The sequence below is a fragment of the Lygodium microphyllum genome, chromosome 24 (genome assembly GCF_053477565.2).
Source record: "Lygodium microphyllum isolate KBCC chromosome 24, Lygodium_microphyllum_v1.1.10, whole genome shotgun sequence".
Taxonomy (NCBI): Eukaryota; Viridiplantae; Streptophyta; class Polypodiopsida; order Schizaeales; family Lygodiaceae; genus Lygodium; species Lygodium microphyllum.
Window position 1 is genome coordinate 33282520 of NC_141158.1, and position 18520 is coordinate 33301039.

Here is an 18520-nt window from a genome sequence, read left to right on the forward strand (position 1 = left end):
TAAGAAGTTCTTTGTCACTTCTCTTGCGAAACTCAGCATGCAAGTACTGATGATTACATATAAAAGTGATAATCTTGTTGCCTTTCGCAACAAGAGATGCATCCATGGCAAGTCTCCAATATCCTTCAACAAGTTATTCAAGCAATGCGCCATGCATGGACTAAAGGTGATATGTGGATACATTGCCATTAAAATGTTTCCTGCTGCCCTATTTGTAGGTTCACCATCTGCCACAAACTGCACTACATTTTCTGCCCCAACAACCTGCACTGCCTCGCACCACTCAGATGCCAATACATCTGCACTCTTTCCAGTCTCTGAAGCATCATGACTACCAATGAAGTATACATCTCCATGAGAATATGCAACAACACCATGTATGGACCTATGGCTTGTGTCACTCCATCCATCTGCTATCAATGTCACTCCATTTCTTGCCCATTGATTGTGAATATTTGCTGTTGCAATCTCTATGGCCACTTTCTCCTTTTGAAGCAATGTAGTCCTGATAGTTTCTGATGAAGGGGGACTTATATGTGGGTCCATACTCTGCAATCTTTGTCACCATATTTAAAAAATAAGGTGACCTGGCTGATTTGAATGCAATATGGTCATGGTAAAAAAAAGCGTGCCACTGCTACATCTGTTTCCTCTTTTTTCTTTGGTTCCCATGAAGTGTGCAATGAACTCTGTTTAACACCACGACCTGTTGCCATTGATGGCCCACGAGAAGGCTGCGTAGCCACTAATCCTGGTGGTCTTCTGCATGAAGCACCATGCCTTGCTGGCCTTGGAATCCATGTTGTTGGATCCACTGCTATATTTGGCATTCTCTTGGCATGTGAATTCCCCATAGAAGTGGCTATGCGGTCAAGTAACTCCTGCCTTTTCTCAATTGATACATTGGTGCAAAAACGCACCTCTTTCCCCTCCTCATGTAGAAGATGGGCTCTCACTTTATCAGCCCCACTAGTGCGAGCATAAGGGCAAAGTTTGCATTTCCAAGGGCGAGCCCCTCCACCTCTCAATGGCACCCCTACATCTACCTCATCCCACCATGACCAAGTAGTGCTTCGACTTCGTCCAGTTGTTGACGAAGTACCTGCTGAGGATGATGAAGATCCCATAGATGTCAATGTTGCCATCTATATAGAAGTGACAAATAATCAGTAAATTGTAAACTTCAATGAAATTAGTAATTACAGAAATTTGCAGCCAACATTTTAACATCCATGCGTCAAAGTTCAATGAAATTGTAAAAATTTCAACCAAGGTCCAAAGTGTACTGTGTGCCGCACGCGACGTAGGCGGGAGACTCAGAGGCAGGTGGGAGAGTCAAAGCCGAGCAGCCTGCAGGCGGAGGAGCAGGAGCAGGCGGGGCAGGTGCACGGAGCAGGCGGAGGAGCAGGAGCAGGCGGGGCAGGTGCACGGAGTAGGCGGAGGAGCACGAGCAGGCGGGGTAGGCGCAGGGGACAGGCGCAGGCGCAGGGAACAGGGGACAAGGCCTAGGCGCACGCGACAGGTGCAGGGGATAGACGCAGGTACAGGCGACAGAAGCAGGGGACAGACGCAGGCGACAGGCGCACGCGACAGGCGCAGGGGACAGACGCAGGCGACAGGCGGGAGGTGGGAGCGAAACGTCAACAGGACTTAAAAAAATAAAAATAAAAAATTACATGGCTAGGCTGGAACGGCCGTTCCAAACAGGGAACGGCCAGGGAACGGGATGGAATGGCGAGGGAACGGGTTGGAACGTTTCGCCAGCGTTTTCTGGGCTCGTACATCCCGGAACGCGTTAATCCGTTCCTATGCGCCGGAACGGGCGTTCCTTGTTTCTATGATGCCAGTGGTTTGGGATTGTGTGCTTAGCCACTGAAGATGGCACAGGACAATGAGCCTGACTAAGACAGAAGATGCACATGTGAGAATGCTTACGGAATAAAAGTCACCGTAACTGAGCCACATTACACTTTTTGATGTGGTTGCAATGATAAAAGTTGCTCAGAACAACTTGAGGAATGCAGGGGTCACTATCCCTAAATTTTAGAGAGTTACTATTTTTGGACCCTAGAATGTGTTCGTGTCATTATCTTCATTTTTGCACGAGGATTAATTCTCTAGTCTGTGCCGAGGTCAAATTTTGCACCAATCATGGAGAATTTTAGACTGGAAGGTTTAAACGGAAAAATTGTTATATGTATGCCATGTGGCACAAATTCCCAAAAGAGAGAGAGAGAGAGAGAGAGAGAGAGAGAGAGAGAGGGAGAGCATTAAAAAAAAAAGTAATAGGCATGAGGGGCAGATCTGAGAGTAAAGTTTTGAGGAGATGAGGGCAAATTGCTGCAAGTACATCAGCTATGGAGAGTACTTCTTCGTCTCTGACTCATGTACGGAGATAGAGCTTGCTCCCTCTGGTCAACTCTCTCTCTATTCTCAGAGGAAATGCTTTGCATGATGGGTTGATTTCATCGAAGGTACAGTTCTGTGTTTTCTTTGCACTTTTGCTGAGGCAAGAGCCTCACTATCCAGGTTCAGGGGTAGCTACTGGCTTTCCAATGTAGGAACTAAATAAAGTGATGACCATGCCACACAGGAACAGGGTTTTTCAACTCTGATTTAGTGCTGTTTGTGGGAGTGTTTTACTACTGGAATGATGCCAGGGTAAAAGGGATGTTGTTCTGGATATGCTGGACAATAAGAACAGTGAATACAGAGTTCTGTATACTGCAATTTTGCACATGAATTATTGAGTTATGGTCATAGAAAATGCTTTCCTAAAAGGGATGTTGTTCTAGATATGCTGGATAGTAAGAACAGTGAATACAGAGTTCTGCAGACTGCAATTTTACACATGAATTATTGAGTTATACCCATAGAAAATGCTTTCCTAAAAGAGACGTTGTTTTGATCATGCTGTACTGTCCTTATGCAGTTGGGATTTACTCAGAAAAGATGAAAACCAACTGTTCACAGGTTATGTATTTTGGAACATTTCATTTTTGTAACTTTTCATCTTTTAATTGATAAAGAAAGACCGAGAGGGGCGCCAGTCCTCGAGGCCAATCTGGTGTTGAGCGAGGGAGTGAGGTCTCTGTTTGTGTGTGTGTGTGAAAAGACAAGGTGTTAATTGAAGGAACTACCGCTTTATGTGAGTCATAGACCGGTTTTAGAAAGACACGTCCTAGTCGAGATGCCATTGTTAGCGGATATTGTTTATTCATGGGTGAGTCTGTGCATGTTCTAATGGGTTGGGCATTATTTTGCCAGTCATGATTTGGTCTATGCGTTTTTTGGCACTTGACTTCCTAGTTCTAAAATAGTTATTTTTGGGCAATCAGCATTTTTGGCCCATCGAATTTGCCACCGACTAGTTTGTGATCTTATCCTATTTATAGGATTAATGGCTCCCTCCTCCTTGTTCATCATTTTGCATACTTCTATAGTAGGTTCCATTTGAGAGATGGAGTTGGTGCGAGTGCCCACCTAGCCAGTGACTCACAGTGGTTTTTGTATTGTCTATTGTCTTGGTATATGGATTCAATCTCCCAAGCACTCTTCAAAGTTCTCTTAGTAGCGTTCTTCTTTTCTTTTGCAGTGTTTCTCTTCTCTCTTTTGTTGTGCAGCCCATTACAACATATTTACCTTCCATTGCTACACCCACTTTTGACATGTGACTAGATGTCCGTGCTTGGGAACTTGGTGCTGTTTTCTGTTATTGCAGGTCTGCCCTCACATTTTTCCATTGCTGATCCGCCTTTTATCTGCTATTGCCAAGCGGCCTGTTTGGCTGTTCTTGACCAAAATCAGCCTGCTGACATTGCGTTTTGACAACAACCACCTGCATTCTGACAACAGCAGCATGCATTTTGATTTTCTACATTATTTTATTTGTGAACTTAATCTTTATAACACCTGCATTCTGATTTTTCCTAACCTCTGCATGGCCCAAAACGACCTGTTTTTTATAGTATGACTACATTTCTCTAAAAAGTCTGAATTTATCAGCACCTGTGTTTTTTGGTGATTGTAATCTTTGTGTCTTATCTTTGTCTTTGGCCGTGTCTTATCTACCTCATCATGGCTCCTCTGACTTCTACTTTCAACTGACATACTGATATTGGTTATTCATCTACGATTGTACAAACCAAAGGTTGTCCTGAATGCTATTCGACTTTTATGTATATCTTTGAGGGGATAAGACCAAATGGTAGCACAAGAAACTTGTACAAACCAAAGATTGTCCTAAATGCTATTTAATGTATATCTTTAGGGGCAATCCTTACTTGGTGATAGCCACACTTAAAGTCAATTTGATTGAATATATTGGATCCATCCAACCTATCCAAGATATCATCAATTCTTGGCATAGGAAACTTGTTTCTAACAATAATTTTGTTGAGGGTCTTACAGTCCACACACGTGCTAAGTTCCATCGTTCTTCCGTACTAAGAGGATTGGAGAGCAAAAAGGTGAGGAACTAGGTCTTATCACTTCGTTTTCCAAAATGCCATTTGCCTAATTCATAAGCTATCAAAAATGAGATCAATGTGATGATCTTGTGGCCTCTCTGGTGGTAGCTTGTTAGGTAAAGTATTTGTGAAACAATCTTCATAGTCCTTTTAGAAATTCATTTGCTCCTCATTTATATCCGAGATGGACTCTTCTACTTGGGACTCTTTGTTAGAAAATTTGTCAAAAAACCAAGCACGACAAAATAGATTTTTCAATGCTTTAGAAATTTTTACATGGGATAATATGGAAACACAGTTTTCTTCATGAAAGGTAACCTAAATTAATTTTGATTCCAATCAATGGCTAGATCTACTCTTCTATACTAGAATATTCCTAATACAACATCACCATGGCAGAGATCTCCCATGATAAAACTCACATGATCTATATAGTCTCCTATCTCAATCCATAGTTTCCCAAGGATTGGAGTAACTTTGAGAATTTATTTCTTGAAAAGTAGTACCTAACACTTTTGGTGTTCCAAACCTTTCCTTTGAATTATGTAGGGCTTTGACAATCCAAGGATGGATATAATGATATGTAGCACTTTTATTAAAATGAGTTAGAACAAACTGATAAGTAATCTTTTTCCAATCCATAAAAAGCTTTCCTTTCTTGGATGGAGTTTTATCTTGCTGTAAAGATTCTCTAGGTACATTTCGCTTGAGTTGGCCCTCCTTCATTGCCTTGTTAGGCCATTGATCAACCATGTGTCCCTTTTCTCCGCAAGAGAAATATTACCCCTTCTTTTGGTCAAACACCTTAGCCTTTTTCTTTATGGTTCTTCTTTGGAGGGCTTTCCAAGCATCCATGGCTGTGTCCTTTAGCTTCTAAGGTTGCATCTTGACAACTCATCATGCTGATGGATATAACCCATGAATGAACTTTCTCATCTCCATATTGGAAGGAACTTCATCAAGAGGTGTAAATTTAAGAGAAATAGCTGCAAACCTATTGATATATGTTTTTATAATGTCACCTTGCTTAGGAGATGTTGTGCATTAAGCACGCCACTCTAGAGTAGAAAGGATGTGCTTCACATGAGATTCAATTTCTTGACATGGGGGATGTTAGAAATCAGCAGTTGTAGCACGTGCCCACATGTGGGCCGATCTATAGTCGAGGCAGATGTTTGGCGATGGAACATTCCCTTCAGTGGCTTAGTGTTTGATGACCTGGTGCAAGTGCCTTTGATGCTTATTTTCTTTATTGGGCATAAGCATGTGAATGCCTCTTGTTTTCTTTTGTTGGACTTAAACCATTTCCCAAAGTTTAGGGCTCTTTGTTCTCTTCTGTTTTGTTTTGATACTTAAAACGTAGCATCTTGCTTGTATCATTGGTTGATAGTGATTAGCATCCATTTTACTCAACATTTCACAATCCTGTTGTCATTATGATGAGATTATCCGTCACGATCATTATAAAGTGTGTCTGCTTCACAATTCTAGTAATGAACATGGTTGGTAATTCAGTTCTACTCGTGGCAAGCATCTGTCTGTGTGAAGTAACCTTTTTTGCATCTTCTTCTTGATAAGCCCTTTTCCTTACTGACCACAACTTGAACCTGTTGCAGGAAGGCAGTAAAGGGCTCATTCGGGGTTGTGAGAAATTTGATCCTGAGAAGGGTTATAAGTTTTCCACCTATGCACACTGGTGGATTAGACAGGGCGTGACGAGGGCAATCTCTGAGCAATCACGGACAATTCGCCTGCCAGTATGTAATACATAGTTCTGTAAATGGTCCAATTAAGTTAGGTGCCAGGTTTTTGGCAGATTTAAGCTGAAATCTTCATTCAGTGAAAGTTTCAAATAGGAGAACAACCTCCTTGACCCGTCTGCAAACTTTGTTTCTACTCAAGGACTAATAATGTACCTGTTGTCAAGCAAAGCCTTACACACTTTGTTCTACTCAAGGACTAATAATGTACCCGTTGTCAAGGGAAGCCTTACACTTCTTGAAGATGAGTTTGGCAGCGTCTAATGGTTCTCTGTGAATGCATACTGACTGCAAGCCCTGCTACAGGCTCACTTGCTTGACCTCTTATCTCGGCTAAAGAAAGCAAGAAGGATCCTGTCTCTAGAATATGGGCGTCCTCCTAAAGAAAGGGATGTGGCAGAGGTGGTGGGCATGAGCTTGGAGAAGCTCAAGATGATAAGGAGAGCAGCCAAGTCCTGCAGGTCTTTAGACAAGCCGATAGGCAAAGACTTGGATACGAGAATTGGGGTAAGAATTCCATAGCCACTACTGACGAATAGAGCTCCAGATGATGGCGGCAGATTTTTGCAGGTTCCATGCTGATACATAAGTGCGATGATACGATTATGCAGGACCTTATTGCAGATGTGACATTGGAGGACCCTGAGGCGAAGATAACAAAGCAGCTGCTGAAGCAAGATGTGAAGAGAGTGCTTCTGACTCTCAGCCCGAGGGAGAGAGACGTGATGGCGCTCCGCTATGGGATTGAGGATGGCAAACCCAAGACGTTGGGGGAGATAGGTAAAGTGTTCAATATCACAAGAGAGAGAGTCCGCCAGATTGAATGCAAAGCCATGAGGAAGTTAAGACAACCCGACCGCCATGCTGTTTTGGAAGGATATTTGGATCAGGGTTGATTTCTCAGGGTCCTCTCGTATTATATTGTAATACATAATAGACAGGGTTGATTTATGAAGGTCCTCTGCCATTATACTGTAATATATAATACAATGTAACCACCCACCAAAAGCATGTTGTATAGTAACAACTAGCTGTGGTATGTAGTTGCCACATTCATCGGGTTAGGAGGTTGTACCCACTAGTTCCTTTTATTATTCATGCAATCAATTAACTAGCTATCACACATTCAATTTCCTTTTAACATCAAAATACCAAAGTTGTTAAAATTAAAAGGCCTTGCACTTCAGCGTGCCCCATGTCAGTGGGCTGATGTAAATTTTGCTTTATCTATACATATTTTGTGCCTTTTAAAAATTAGAAGGCATTGCCAAAAGAGATGGTTGCTATACCAGTAAATGTTAAGACAAAGTGAACCTACAATTAAGAGGGAATGCCACACATAGGAGAGTTTAGGTTGTATTGAAATGTACCAGGAATCCTATAACTTTCTAGCATATCTCTTATTTACGTGGGAATCTATACTTCTATACTATCTTATAATTGATAAATCTACAAAGCCCAACAATAATCCTACATGGCAACCATATAATGGCGAATCCAAACCTCGCTAATTTTCAAACTTATAAAATAATGATGGAGACATAAATAATTATTGCAAATAAAAAATGATAAGGAAGAATAGATGCATGCATGACGCACTCTCCTCCCCTTCTCCTCATGTGGGGTGAGTTAATACACTACAAGGGTCTCTATAGTTAAGAAATAGCTATAAATAATGTTACCTCTCTCTCTCTCTCTCTCTCCCTAATGCTCCACTCGCATGCTTCAAAACCTTGGTTGCATGATTTTATGAATTAGTTAAGTCTTTTGTAGCTGTTAGCTCTATAATTATTTACCTTTTTGTTAATATTAATTTATGTTTATTGTTATTTATAGTTGTAGAACCACAAATAATTGTAACTCGAGATTTCGTAGGTTATTTTGGCCTTTTGTAGATGTTAATTAAACAATTTAATCTCAACACAAAAAAAACACACACACACAATGTATGCGTGTGCACACATGCACAAATGCCCCGTGTGTGAAGAAAACCAATGAGATAAACACACATATTCTCTCTCTCTCTCTCTCTCTCTCTCTCACTCTCAAGTGTGCCACGTGTTGAGGGTGAAGGTGCAGAAGGCCCACGGTAGCTTCAACATCACGGTGGTTTCCTTCTAGATGCTTTTGAATACCTTGAACTCGCACTATGAAGTAAACAAGTTTAGAGAGGTTATCCGTGCATTTAAGAGACTATCTCCCTCTCTCGTAACTGTCGCTCTCCCCTCCCATGACTCTCTGTCTGTGTCTCTCTCTAAATTCATGTCAATTGCAGGTAAGCTCACCTCTGAAATGCCAATGAGGTGGGAACGTCTCACACCCAATGCACATGAGTGGTGGAGGTAACCCACCGGTAGGCTTCAAGGTGGGGCATTTTCTTTGTTGCCAGCATCTGATCCTGCGGCACATGATCAAAGCTATGGTAGTGTCGATCTGATTACTCTACATGTGTTGATGCAACACACGACCAGTTCGCACATGGAAAGAGAAGATTGTTCTGCGACACGTTGCCGTTGCCTTTGTTGTTGCTGATTTGTAGGATTAGGGTTGGATTTTACAGGCGATTGGTGTGCCGTTGTAGTAGCTCACATCTCTGCTAGATGACACTAATCTGCAAATAGGCTTGCAATTTGTTGCTGATTTGCAGGGATTAGGGTTGTATTTCACCGGCTATTGGTGTGCAGTTGTGGCAGCTCACATTCTGCCAGATGATCAGCAAATAGCTCTGCAACTCTCCTTGGAATGATCGGCCGAACGGCCTCTTATGCTCAAGCTATCTTACCCGTAGCACATGAGCCCCTCCAATGGATCATCTAAGGCATAGATGGAGGGATCCACATGATGCACCCCTGACTGGAGAGAAAGTGTCAAGCTTGAGCACATGAAGGGTGATAGACCTGTTTGGGAGAGCAATCTCTCGCTTTAGAGGTGGTGCCGAAACATCCAAGTTTTCTGGTAGGATAAGCTTGATGCGGGTCTGCCAGGTGTGAAACCCAACCCCTTTGAACTTGACAGTTGGAGAGTCTTTTCCCATGTTGGAGTTGCAAAGGCAACAACAAATTAGCTCCAAGAATTCTTAGTTTTTAGCTCAAAGATTAATCTTGAGTGTGCATAAGTGTCAAGTGACACTAAATGAGTAGTATCAAGAGATACTAGTTATGACAAATTGAGTATTGCTTGCTTTGTTGGACTTGAGATCTTTAAGAGCCTTCAGAAATTTGCACCAAATCTTTCAAATCCCCTTCTTGATTTGATGTTGGTCTGGTTTGGTAGTAGACTCGAGTGACAAGGTGAAAAAAAACTTGAGAAGGGCTATGATATTGTTTGGAAGAAGTTAAAGAGTAACAAAATGATACCCCAAGCAATCACGCATCCAAGCTAGGAAGTAAACTATTAATTCAAAGTATTCTTGAGACTTGGGAAAAAGGATACAATAGAGTAAGGCTAAAGTTAGGACAATCAATAATCTCAAGGGATGATAGGTTTGGATTACACAATGAAAATGTGAATGGATGACCTTGAGTTTGAATTTGTTGTAACAAATGTAACTCATTGTAGCGTGATAACATTAGGATGAGAGTATTTAGGGAGATGCTAGTATAAGAGAATAGAGGAAATATTGGAACTAAGATTTGATAGAAGATTAAACTATCTTACTAGACAAGAGCTTCGATAAATAACACTTGTTGCCAAACAATATGTGAGAGACCTTACTCTCTAGTTATGGATGTGTAAGTCTTAGCTTTCTTTCAGTGAAAATAAGAAGCTTACAAGAAGCGAACATGGAGTCTCTAAATTAAAAAGATGTGAAGTGACTTTGTAATAATGCAATAGAAACTCATAGAGCACAAAAATTTGGTGCTAAGCTTGCTTTGTGGTACTTTAATTTACAAGATGTAGTTATAAACATGGTATGATCAAAGGAAGGCCAACAATACACTACAAATATAGAAGCTCTACTTGAGGTTTTGAAGATGTGGGGTGGACCAAGTTTGCACGAGTAGGGCCATAAGCCACCCCCTTTATACTTGAGATACATGAATCTTTGATGCCATTATTGAAATATATCAAAAGTCAAAGGAAATACATGGCATCGCAAGAAACATTCCATTTTTTGTTTGTGAAAGATGAGACGAGAAGCAGACAACTTTAATGTACTATACTTTTTTTTCTTTTGAAGTCCTATAAAAAGTATTCTCAGTTAGCTTTTAGATTTTATATCATTTACTATTTTCATTGTAGGTGGAATCCTAAAGATAATACTTTTGTTGGATTTGATGGATACAAGTTGTCAGACTATGAATGTAGGACTTTGTATATGATAAAAGTTGGAGAATGAAAAGTGGTTTATGATATGATTGTTGATGTAGTTGAGATTTGTATCATTGGTGGTTATGTAAGAGTATTTTTTACAAATTCACTTCATGAAGCACTTTTATGCTTTGTTATGATTTCTCATAGTGCACTCGTAATCAATTGATCTAAGTTTTGTTCAAAGACAATGAACTGAAATTTTTGTTGGTGATTAAAGGCACCTGCGCCTAGCCATCCACAAAATACTCATTGTTCACTATACTTGTACACATGTACATTGCAAGTGGCGGTGTTGGAGGGGTGTTCATTGAAAGGTCGTAACCATCGGGAATTAGAGAGGAAGGAAGTAGAGAATATGAGATAGAAGAGAAGAAAAAGAATAGACAAGAGGTACACAAGATAAAGACAAAGCACAATGAACCAAAGCACTATGTATTGATAGAACTTGAGAAGATAAACAAAATCCTTGTTTGAACTACTCAGAAGCAATCTCCAAGCACTAGATTTCCTGGAGCTCCTTGGTAGACAAAAAATGCGCACCAAACGCTAGCTTCTTTGCTGCTTAGACTTTAAATATGATAACTTTGTTAGCTTCGAAAGGGGGATAAAACCCTAAGACACATGGTCAGAATTTTTCCAGATAACTCCTCCTAGTTCGGAGTGTTATTACCGTCTATAGACTGCGATCACGTGATATGCGATCTTGGAAGCTCTTCTTTTTGTATGAAATCTCCAAAACTGATTGAAAAAGCAACTTGCTTTTTGCATGTCACCCTATTTTAGAAGTTTTCTATAACTTTTTGGGATTTTTACAATAAATAATATCCAAAATAGGCTAAACTTGTCCAAAAAGTTAGTATTTTTGAACCATCCATACTATGGACATTGACACTAATGACTAATATGGCATTGACTCTCTAGATCAATAAGAAAGCTGGATGACGATGCACTCTAGAGTTTTTCATAGTGTCCACTCAACGGCATAACATCCATCCTCTCTGAATCTACACATCCTTTGGTATGTGCCAAAGTCCTAGTTGCCACTAGATTCTGAGTCCTCATCCTCTGCAACCATATCCTTTGCTTCTTCATCTTCTATATCTTCTTGGCTAGCCCTTGTATCAATGGCCACTACTTTCTTCGAATTATGGCAACTTGTAGGCAGTAGATTCCCATCTCTTGAATAGTTTGATTTTTTTTTGTGCTATTGCAAGTTTTATGGCTGTCCCATTGAGCTCATTTAATCCATAAGTAGCATTATCAAACACTTGTCTTACCACATAGGGTCTGAACCATCTTTTGGAGACTTTACGCATGTCACTATTCTGGTTGTCTAAATTGTTATCATAAACCAGTACCCAATTCCCATCTTGAATGGTTCTTGGCCTCAATCTATGTCTTTTGTCAAACTGTTTCTTGTTTTGTATCCTTGTTGCCCTTAACTTTGTAATTGTTGCCTCTATGCCTTCTGACTTTCTTTCCAATTATCTAATATGTAAGGCCAACAACTCCTCTTGATTCAAATTCTCTTGCCAAGGTAGCACACTCCATGTGATTGTCATCTGTTCTATCGGCATAATAGGTTTTTGACCATACATCAATTCCCGTAACAACCCTATGAGTTGTTTTGTCAACCCATAAAGCATAAGGGAGCAATTGTGGCCACTCTTTTACCTTCTCTCCACATGCTTTTGCCAATGCCTTCACAATAGGTGGGTGACCTCTTTTACTTTTACAATTTTCTTCAAGGTTATAAGCTGAAGTTAAAGCAAGCTTTATCAATAGCCGTGCAAAGAAACCATGGGCTTCATATGCATCTAGTTCACCCCTATCTTATGTAAATTTTTCCACATAGCCATATCGACAAAAGACATTTTCTAAGAGAAAAGTACACATTGCATTTGTTGTCTTAGTATGTAGAGCTCTCCCTTCCACTTGATTGATATCTCATTTGTCAAAGATATGTAGGCATTGTGACTAAATCCACCACCCATTTAAAATGAAGAGACAAGGGATATGTGGGGGGACTATCCATCCCGATGTCTCACAGATGAATACATTCGACATGTTGTACATGTTTCCACAAAGTGAGCAACATCCTTATACATGCCTTGCCACCAATATCTTTCTTTGATCTTTGCAAAAGTATCCCAAACACCTCTATGGCCAGCCCATAAGCTTTCATGAAATTCTTGCATAACGTTGACTTGTGAAGCCCTGTCACCTAGAACTCGCAATGGCATACCTTGTTTCTTCTTAGCATGTTTCTACAAGTATCCATCTTTTAAGAAAAACCTATAGGCTTTCCTTTTGATCTTCTTAAACTCATCATTTGATCACTTGTCTCTCTTTGTTAATGTACTGAGGTATTGATCAATTCTCAGCCACTCTCCTACATATTTGTCTTCCATAAATACTTCTATACAAGATATATACTATCTAAAGTGTCTTCTCTTTGCTATCCAAGCTTTTGTTAGTGTTGTAGCAACTCCTTGCATTGCTAGATTTACTATTAAAACATCATTTTTAGCTGCAAGAAAGTCATTTTCTTCCTTCTCATCCATCATCCTGTCTTCGTTCTCATAATATGCTCGACATAAGATGTCTGCCACTCGGTTATTTCTTCTTGTAATATGCTGAAATTCAGGGTTCAAAGATTTGATGTATGCAATCCACTGGAGCATAGCAATGTCTGGGGTAGCACAACTAGTAATCGTACCTAGTATCCGCAAACAATTAGTCTCAATGACTACACAAGCACCAATGAAATACTCCTTATTACATTTAAGGGCTGTTACAATTTTCCATAATTCTCTTTTTATATGTGGATACCTTCTTTGTCATTCAATCACTACTTTAGCACCAAATCAAATTGTATATCTTTGCTCTTCCTCATCATTTTTCTCAATTGCCCATCTAATCCCGATTGGGCTCGTATCAACAGTAATAATGATAGGCTTTCCATGTGAATAATCAACCTTTCTTAATGCAAGAGCAGATTTTAAGAGCTGCTTCAATTTCTTCATTGCTTTCTAATGCTTTTTTTCCTAGTGAAACCTTTGACATTTCCTTAAGAGCTGATATAGAGCATCAACTACATGTGTAAAGTAAGGGATCCATATAAAATAGAATACACATGCACCCAAGAATCTATGCACCTCAGATACATTTGCGTATACATCTTGCATTATATCAATCCCATCTATTTTTCCTGGTGATGGTCTTCACCCATAGGGTCCACACATATGCCCAACAATCAAAACCTCTTCAACTATAAAGACTCACTTTTGTCCAGAAAGAGTTAAATGCACCTCTTCTAGACGCATCAAAATCCTTTCACAATCAACAATATAGTCTGCAACAAATTGATTGTAGCCACAAGCATCCATCTGTTCATTCTTTTCATCCACTACACACCCTTTGATTGGAACATTATCTAAGAAGGGCATTGTAAATTGCAGTATACAATCCCTGGGTACCCTATTCATAGCATTTGTCATGTGTGCCACCGAGTTTATTGCCCCTGCGGGAGAGTACATACTACACATCTGTACTAACCCCAAGGGAGTCTTCATGGTTGTGATATCCTTGCTCTCAACTGCAAGCTAAAACTGATTATTCCCTGAGTAAAGATCACCCAAAGAATAGATCGCTCTACTTGCAAAAGCCTCTGCAAATTCATCAACCACAGGACTTGCACCCACATTTTTTATGGTCACTTTATTGACTGGCTATATGTCTTAAATAAATCTCAAAGGCCCATTCTTTTTGGGCACAATAAACCAATGATTTAAGTACAAGGCTGAAGAGGGCTTCAAGATCTTCATGGGAATCTTTTCATTTAGCAAATCCATTAGCTTTGTGACGGCCCCCTTGAAAGCCCCTAGATACATAGGCAAAATGATTATGTGTAAAGCCATCGTATTAATTTAGGTTTAAGGAGGATATTTATATATTCTTCATCTTTAAATTATCAATATAAAAGTCATATTATCCTCTTTCTTAGTAGTCCAACTAATAACCCTCTTTGCATACTTACAATTCACTAAACATCACTTTTTAACTTTCATTTTGAATTACAACCTATAATATATAAATTCCATTATCTTCAAGATTTCTACCAAAGAAAAAACTTACTTAAAAAATATCAATGGATTCTTAATTTTTTCTAATACATTAATACTATCACTAATATTTAATAATTACTATTTCAGCCGCCTTGAACTATATTTAATAAAGAAAGTATATACAAATGAAGTCCATTCCTAGTAAAATTTTATGAGCAGATTTTGAATAATAAATAAACTATAGTCTCTTTTCAATATTTCTTCTAAATTACTCATTATCAAAATTTATTGATTTTTTATTACTACTATCCAAAAAATAAAAATATTAATAATAATTGTACATGATCATAATACATCAAACCCTATTAACAAGACATTCCTTATACTGAATGTAGTTTCAGTACCAATTTTCATCCATAAACTTTTCCATTTACTCTTGATATAACTAATTACTATCCAAAAATACCCAAAAACTACTACTTTCACCATTAAAATTTAAATAAATTTAATTTCAAAAGTCTGTTTAAGTTAAGATTTAGTACATAAATCCATCATGACCTAATTTAACTTTTTTGATTTTTATCCTTAATATTTTACTAGTACTCTTAATTATCACTAATTACAATAAAAAAGTATAATTTTTAATACTAAAATGCATAATCTTTTAGGAGATTCATCTCCAGCATATGAAAACTTGTTTTTAGGTTCCTTTGAATGCATTCTAACTCTATTTTGATTTACTTCTTATCATTATTTTATAGAACTCTTAATTTTCTCTAATTATGGCCTAAAAATACATAGTGAGTGGATGAAGGCTACACAAGTTCCTTTTATGAGTTAAAAAATTATATAGCAATTTATTTCCATTTATCTCGTTAATGCATAATGAATAGGATTTCATAATCCTAACCTACTCTGACTTGACAAGGGTCTCAAAAATACAATTCATTTTTACAATTACATGATCTTTGATACAAAGCACATGCATATGTGATGACATGGATTTATTTTTATTACAATTTAATGTGTCGGGTAGTACGTGTGTGTGTACATATATGACAAGGGGATTTATTTTCATTTATACAAATTATGTTGATTATGGTGCAATGTGCTCGTGCAATGGTAGGGGTTGCTTTTACAAATTAATGGTTAGATTGATTTTAATTAAAAATGATGGGATGCATTCTATTCATTTTAGGGTGCAATGGTCAAGTAAATTTTATTTATAATTTAACAGTTTCTTGTGGTGTATGTGGAGGAGGAAAAAGAAAAATAACTCGGTAGTATATGGGACACTTGTAATGGCACAACGATGAAACAGATATGATTCCTTGACTCTTGCGTTGTCCAAAATCCATAAAAAAATAAATAGATAGATGATTGGCAAGTAGTCAACTTTCTGTAAAATAATAAATAAAAAATGGACTAATGAAAATACCCAAAATGAAAAATGATGTGGGGACGTATGTATGATTATATCTGTGTAACTTTATTTTTTTCTTTCATCTTTGTAGTTTTTATTTATTTTAATTTTTATGAGAATTTTGTTTGTATGTGTGTTTTTTATTTAAAAAATAAAAAATAAAAAAATAAAAATGATATTTATTTGTTAGTTTCTTTTTTTTGGACGTGTGTGTCAATTGTTGCGTGTTTGTGTTTATTTTTTATAGGTATTTATTTATTTTTTTAAAAAATAAAAGAAATAAAGAAAAATTGAAAAATGTCTTCTAAGTTATTTTAGGGTATTTTTTGGTTTTTTAGTTTTTAAAATATTTTATCATATTTTTATTTTTTAAGTTTTTCTCATGGAAATTTTAATTTTATGGGTGAATTTTTGGATTTTAAAATTTTGGTTAATTTAGTGCTTTTAACTCTTTTTAAAATGGATTTTATTTTTTTTTGAAAATTTTAAAAGATTTATACATTTAAATTGTTTTTATTGTTTGATTTTAGAAAAACATGTTTTTGAATTGGTGAGAAAAAGGTGTGTACTCAAACCAGTTGTGCTGTATGTGAAGAGTAGCTATGTGGCATAGATTAGACCACACATGTGTCCTCACGTGTGTGGGAATGACATCTTAGCAAACCATGTACATGGGGACCACAAAAATCCATGCGCAAAAATGATGAGCTACAAGGGACACATAAGAATCATTCCATAGCTCCACTTGTGAATAGCCTCAAGCGCACACAAAAAACATGCTTGCATGGGAATGGGGGTTTGCGACATGGTATGCCAATGGGTTCAGGTTTATTAGTTTTCTTTCATCTTGTGGTTTTTTAGGTGTGGGGGATTCCTGTAGGTGAAAGGGGGATCTGATATGGGGTGGTTATGGCTATGTGGTGGTGTGAGGAGATGTGTGAATGGGGGCCATTGGGGGTTTGGTTTTGGGGCTGGTGCGTGGTTTTTGGAGGGAGTGGTGGTGGATGGGATGGGGGAAGGAGGAGGATGATGGAATGTAGGGGAGGAGAAAGAAGTGAAGGAGAATGAAGGACCGGAAGAGGAGGAAGAGAGAGGGAAGGGGCGGTCAGAGGAGGGGCAGGTGGGAAAGAAGGAAGAAGAGGGAAGGGGCAGTTGGAGGATTGACGGGTGGGAAGAAGGAAGAAGTGGAGGAGGATGAAGGGGTGGAAGAGGACAAAGAGAGAGGGAAGGGGTGGTTGGAGGAGCGGCGGGTGGGAAAGAAGCAAGAAGTGAAGGAGGATGGAGGGGTGGAAGAGAAGGAAGAGAGAGGAAAGGGGTGGCCAAAGGAGTAGCAGGTGGGGGAGGAGTGGAGGAAGGCAAGGGCAGTAGTGGGAGGAAAGAGGGAGAGAGTTGCTAGAGGAGGCTACACAAGGGGGAGGAAGGGGCGGAGGGAACCATTGAGGGGGTGGGAGACTGAATAGGGTGGGGGCGGTGTGGTACCATAGGAGGGAAGGGACAATTGGAGGATCTGGGTGGGAAGAAGGAAGAAGTGGAGGAGGATGAAGGGGTGGAAGAGGACAAAGAGAGAGGGAAGGGGTGGTTGGAGGAGCGGCGGGTGGAAAAGAAGGAAGAAGTGGAGGGGGATGGAGGGGTGGAAGAGAGAGGAGAGGGGCGGCCGAAGGAGTAGCAGGTGGGGGAGGAGTGGAGGAAGGCAAGGGCAGCAGTGGGAGGAAGGAGGGAGAGAGTTGCTAGAGGAGGCTACACAAGAAGGAGGAGGAAGGGGCGGAGGGAACCATAGAGGGAGTGGGAGACTGAATAGGGTGGGGGCGGTGTGGTACCACAGGGGTGATGATTAGCAATGCGGCGGGCTAGGGGTTGATGGTGGCCAAGGACATACTATTGGCGATGGTGGGTGATGCCAGGAGGCATATTCCACGATGGATTCCGTGAGGTTTTGCGGTTGATTCCGTAAAATTTTATTACCGGGGCTCATACACAAGGTGGATTCTTTGTGCGAAAAGTTGATGGGGACGCCTATCCTTTTCGGGCATTTTGTTAATTTAATGTGTAAGTGGGTGATTCCATAGCGGGTGATTTCACAAAATACATATTTAAATTAATAAACATTTATGAGTTTAGAGTGCGCACTCGTAATAAATTAAGGTTATGATTGAGTTGTAACCAATTTATTTTTGTAGCTGAAGACTGCTAGGTATTCACTTTTCTCGGTTTAATTGTATTATTTTTCTAACAATTGTGAATGCTTTAGTTGATGTGTAGAGCAAGCAGCGGTGGCAGTGGGAAGCATTGGAGGATAGCGTGTATTCAAATTATCATCAAATTTTGATGGGCACGTATCTTAGGCATGGCGTCCATATTTTGACGCGCTTATTTATTAAAGCGCTTGATATTTATTTATTATTTTTGTATGAGCATGGGCGCACGATTTAAATATTTGTATTGGACATTGTATTTGGGTACTACCTGACTCCTTGAGCGCCCAATAGC

General features: G+C 39.3%; 1 protein-coding gene across 1 annotated transcript in view; it reads left to right on the plus strand.

Moving 5' to 3' along the window:
- Positions 1 to 7449, plus strand: part of LOC148014965 (uncharacterized) — a 32330-nt gene extending 24881 nt beyond the window's left edge. The window contains exons 4-6 of the mRNA XM_087665075.1: positions 6086 to 6226; positions 6536 to 6736; positions 6841 to 7449. Coding sequence (XP_087521201.1) covers positions 6086 to 6226; positions 6536 to 6736; positions 6841 to 7125 — 627 coding nt within the window. The 3' untranslated portion in view covers positions 7126 to 7449. The remainder of the gene's footprint in view (positions 1 to 6085; positions 6227 to 6535; positions 6737 to 6840) is intronic.
- The last annotated feature ends 11071 nt before the right edge of the window (positions 7450 to 18520 follow it).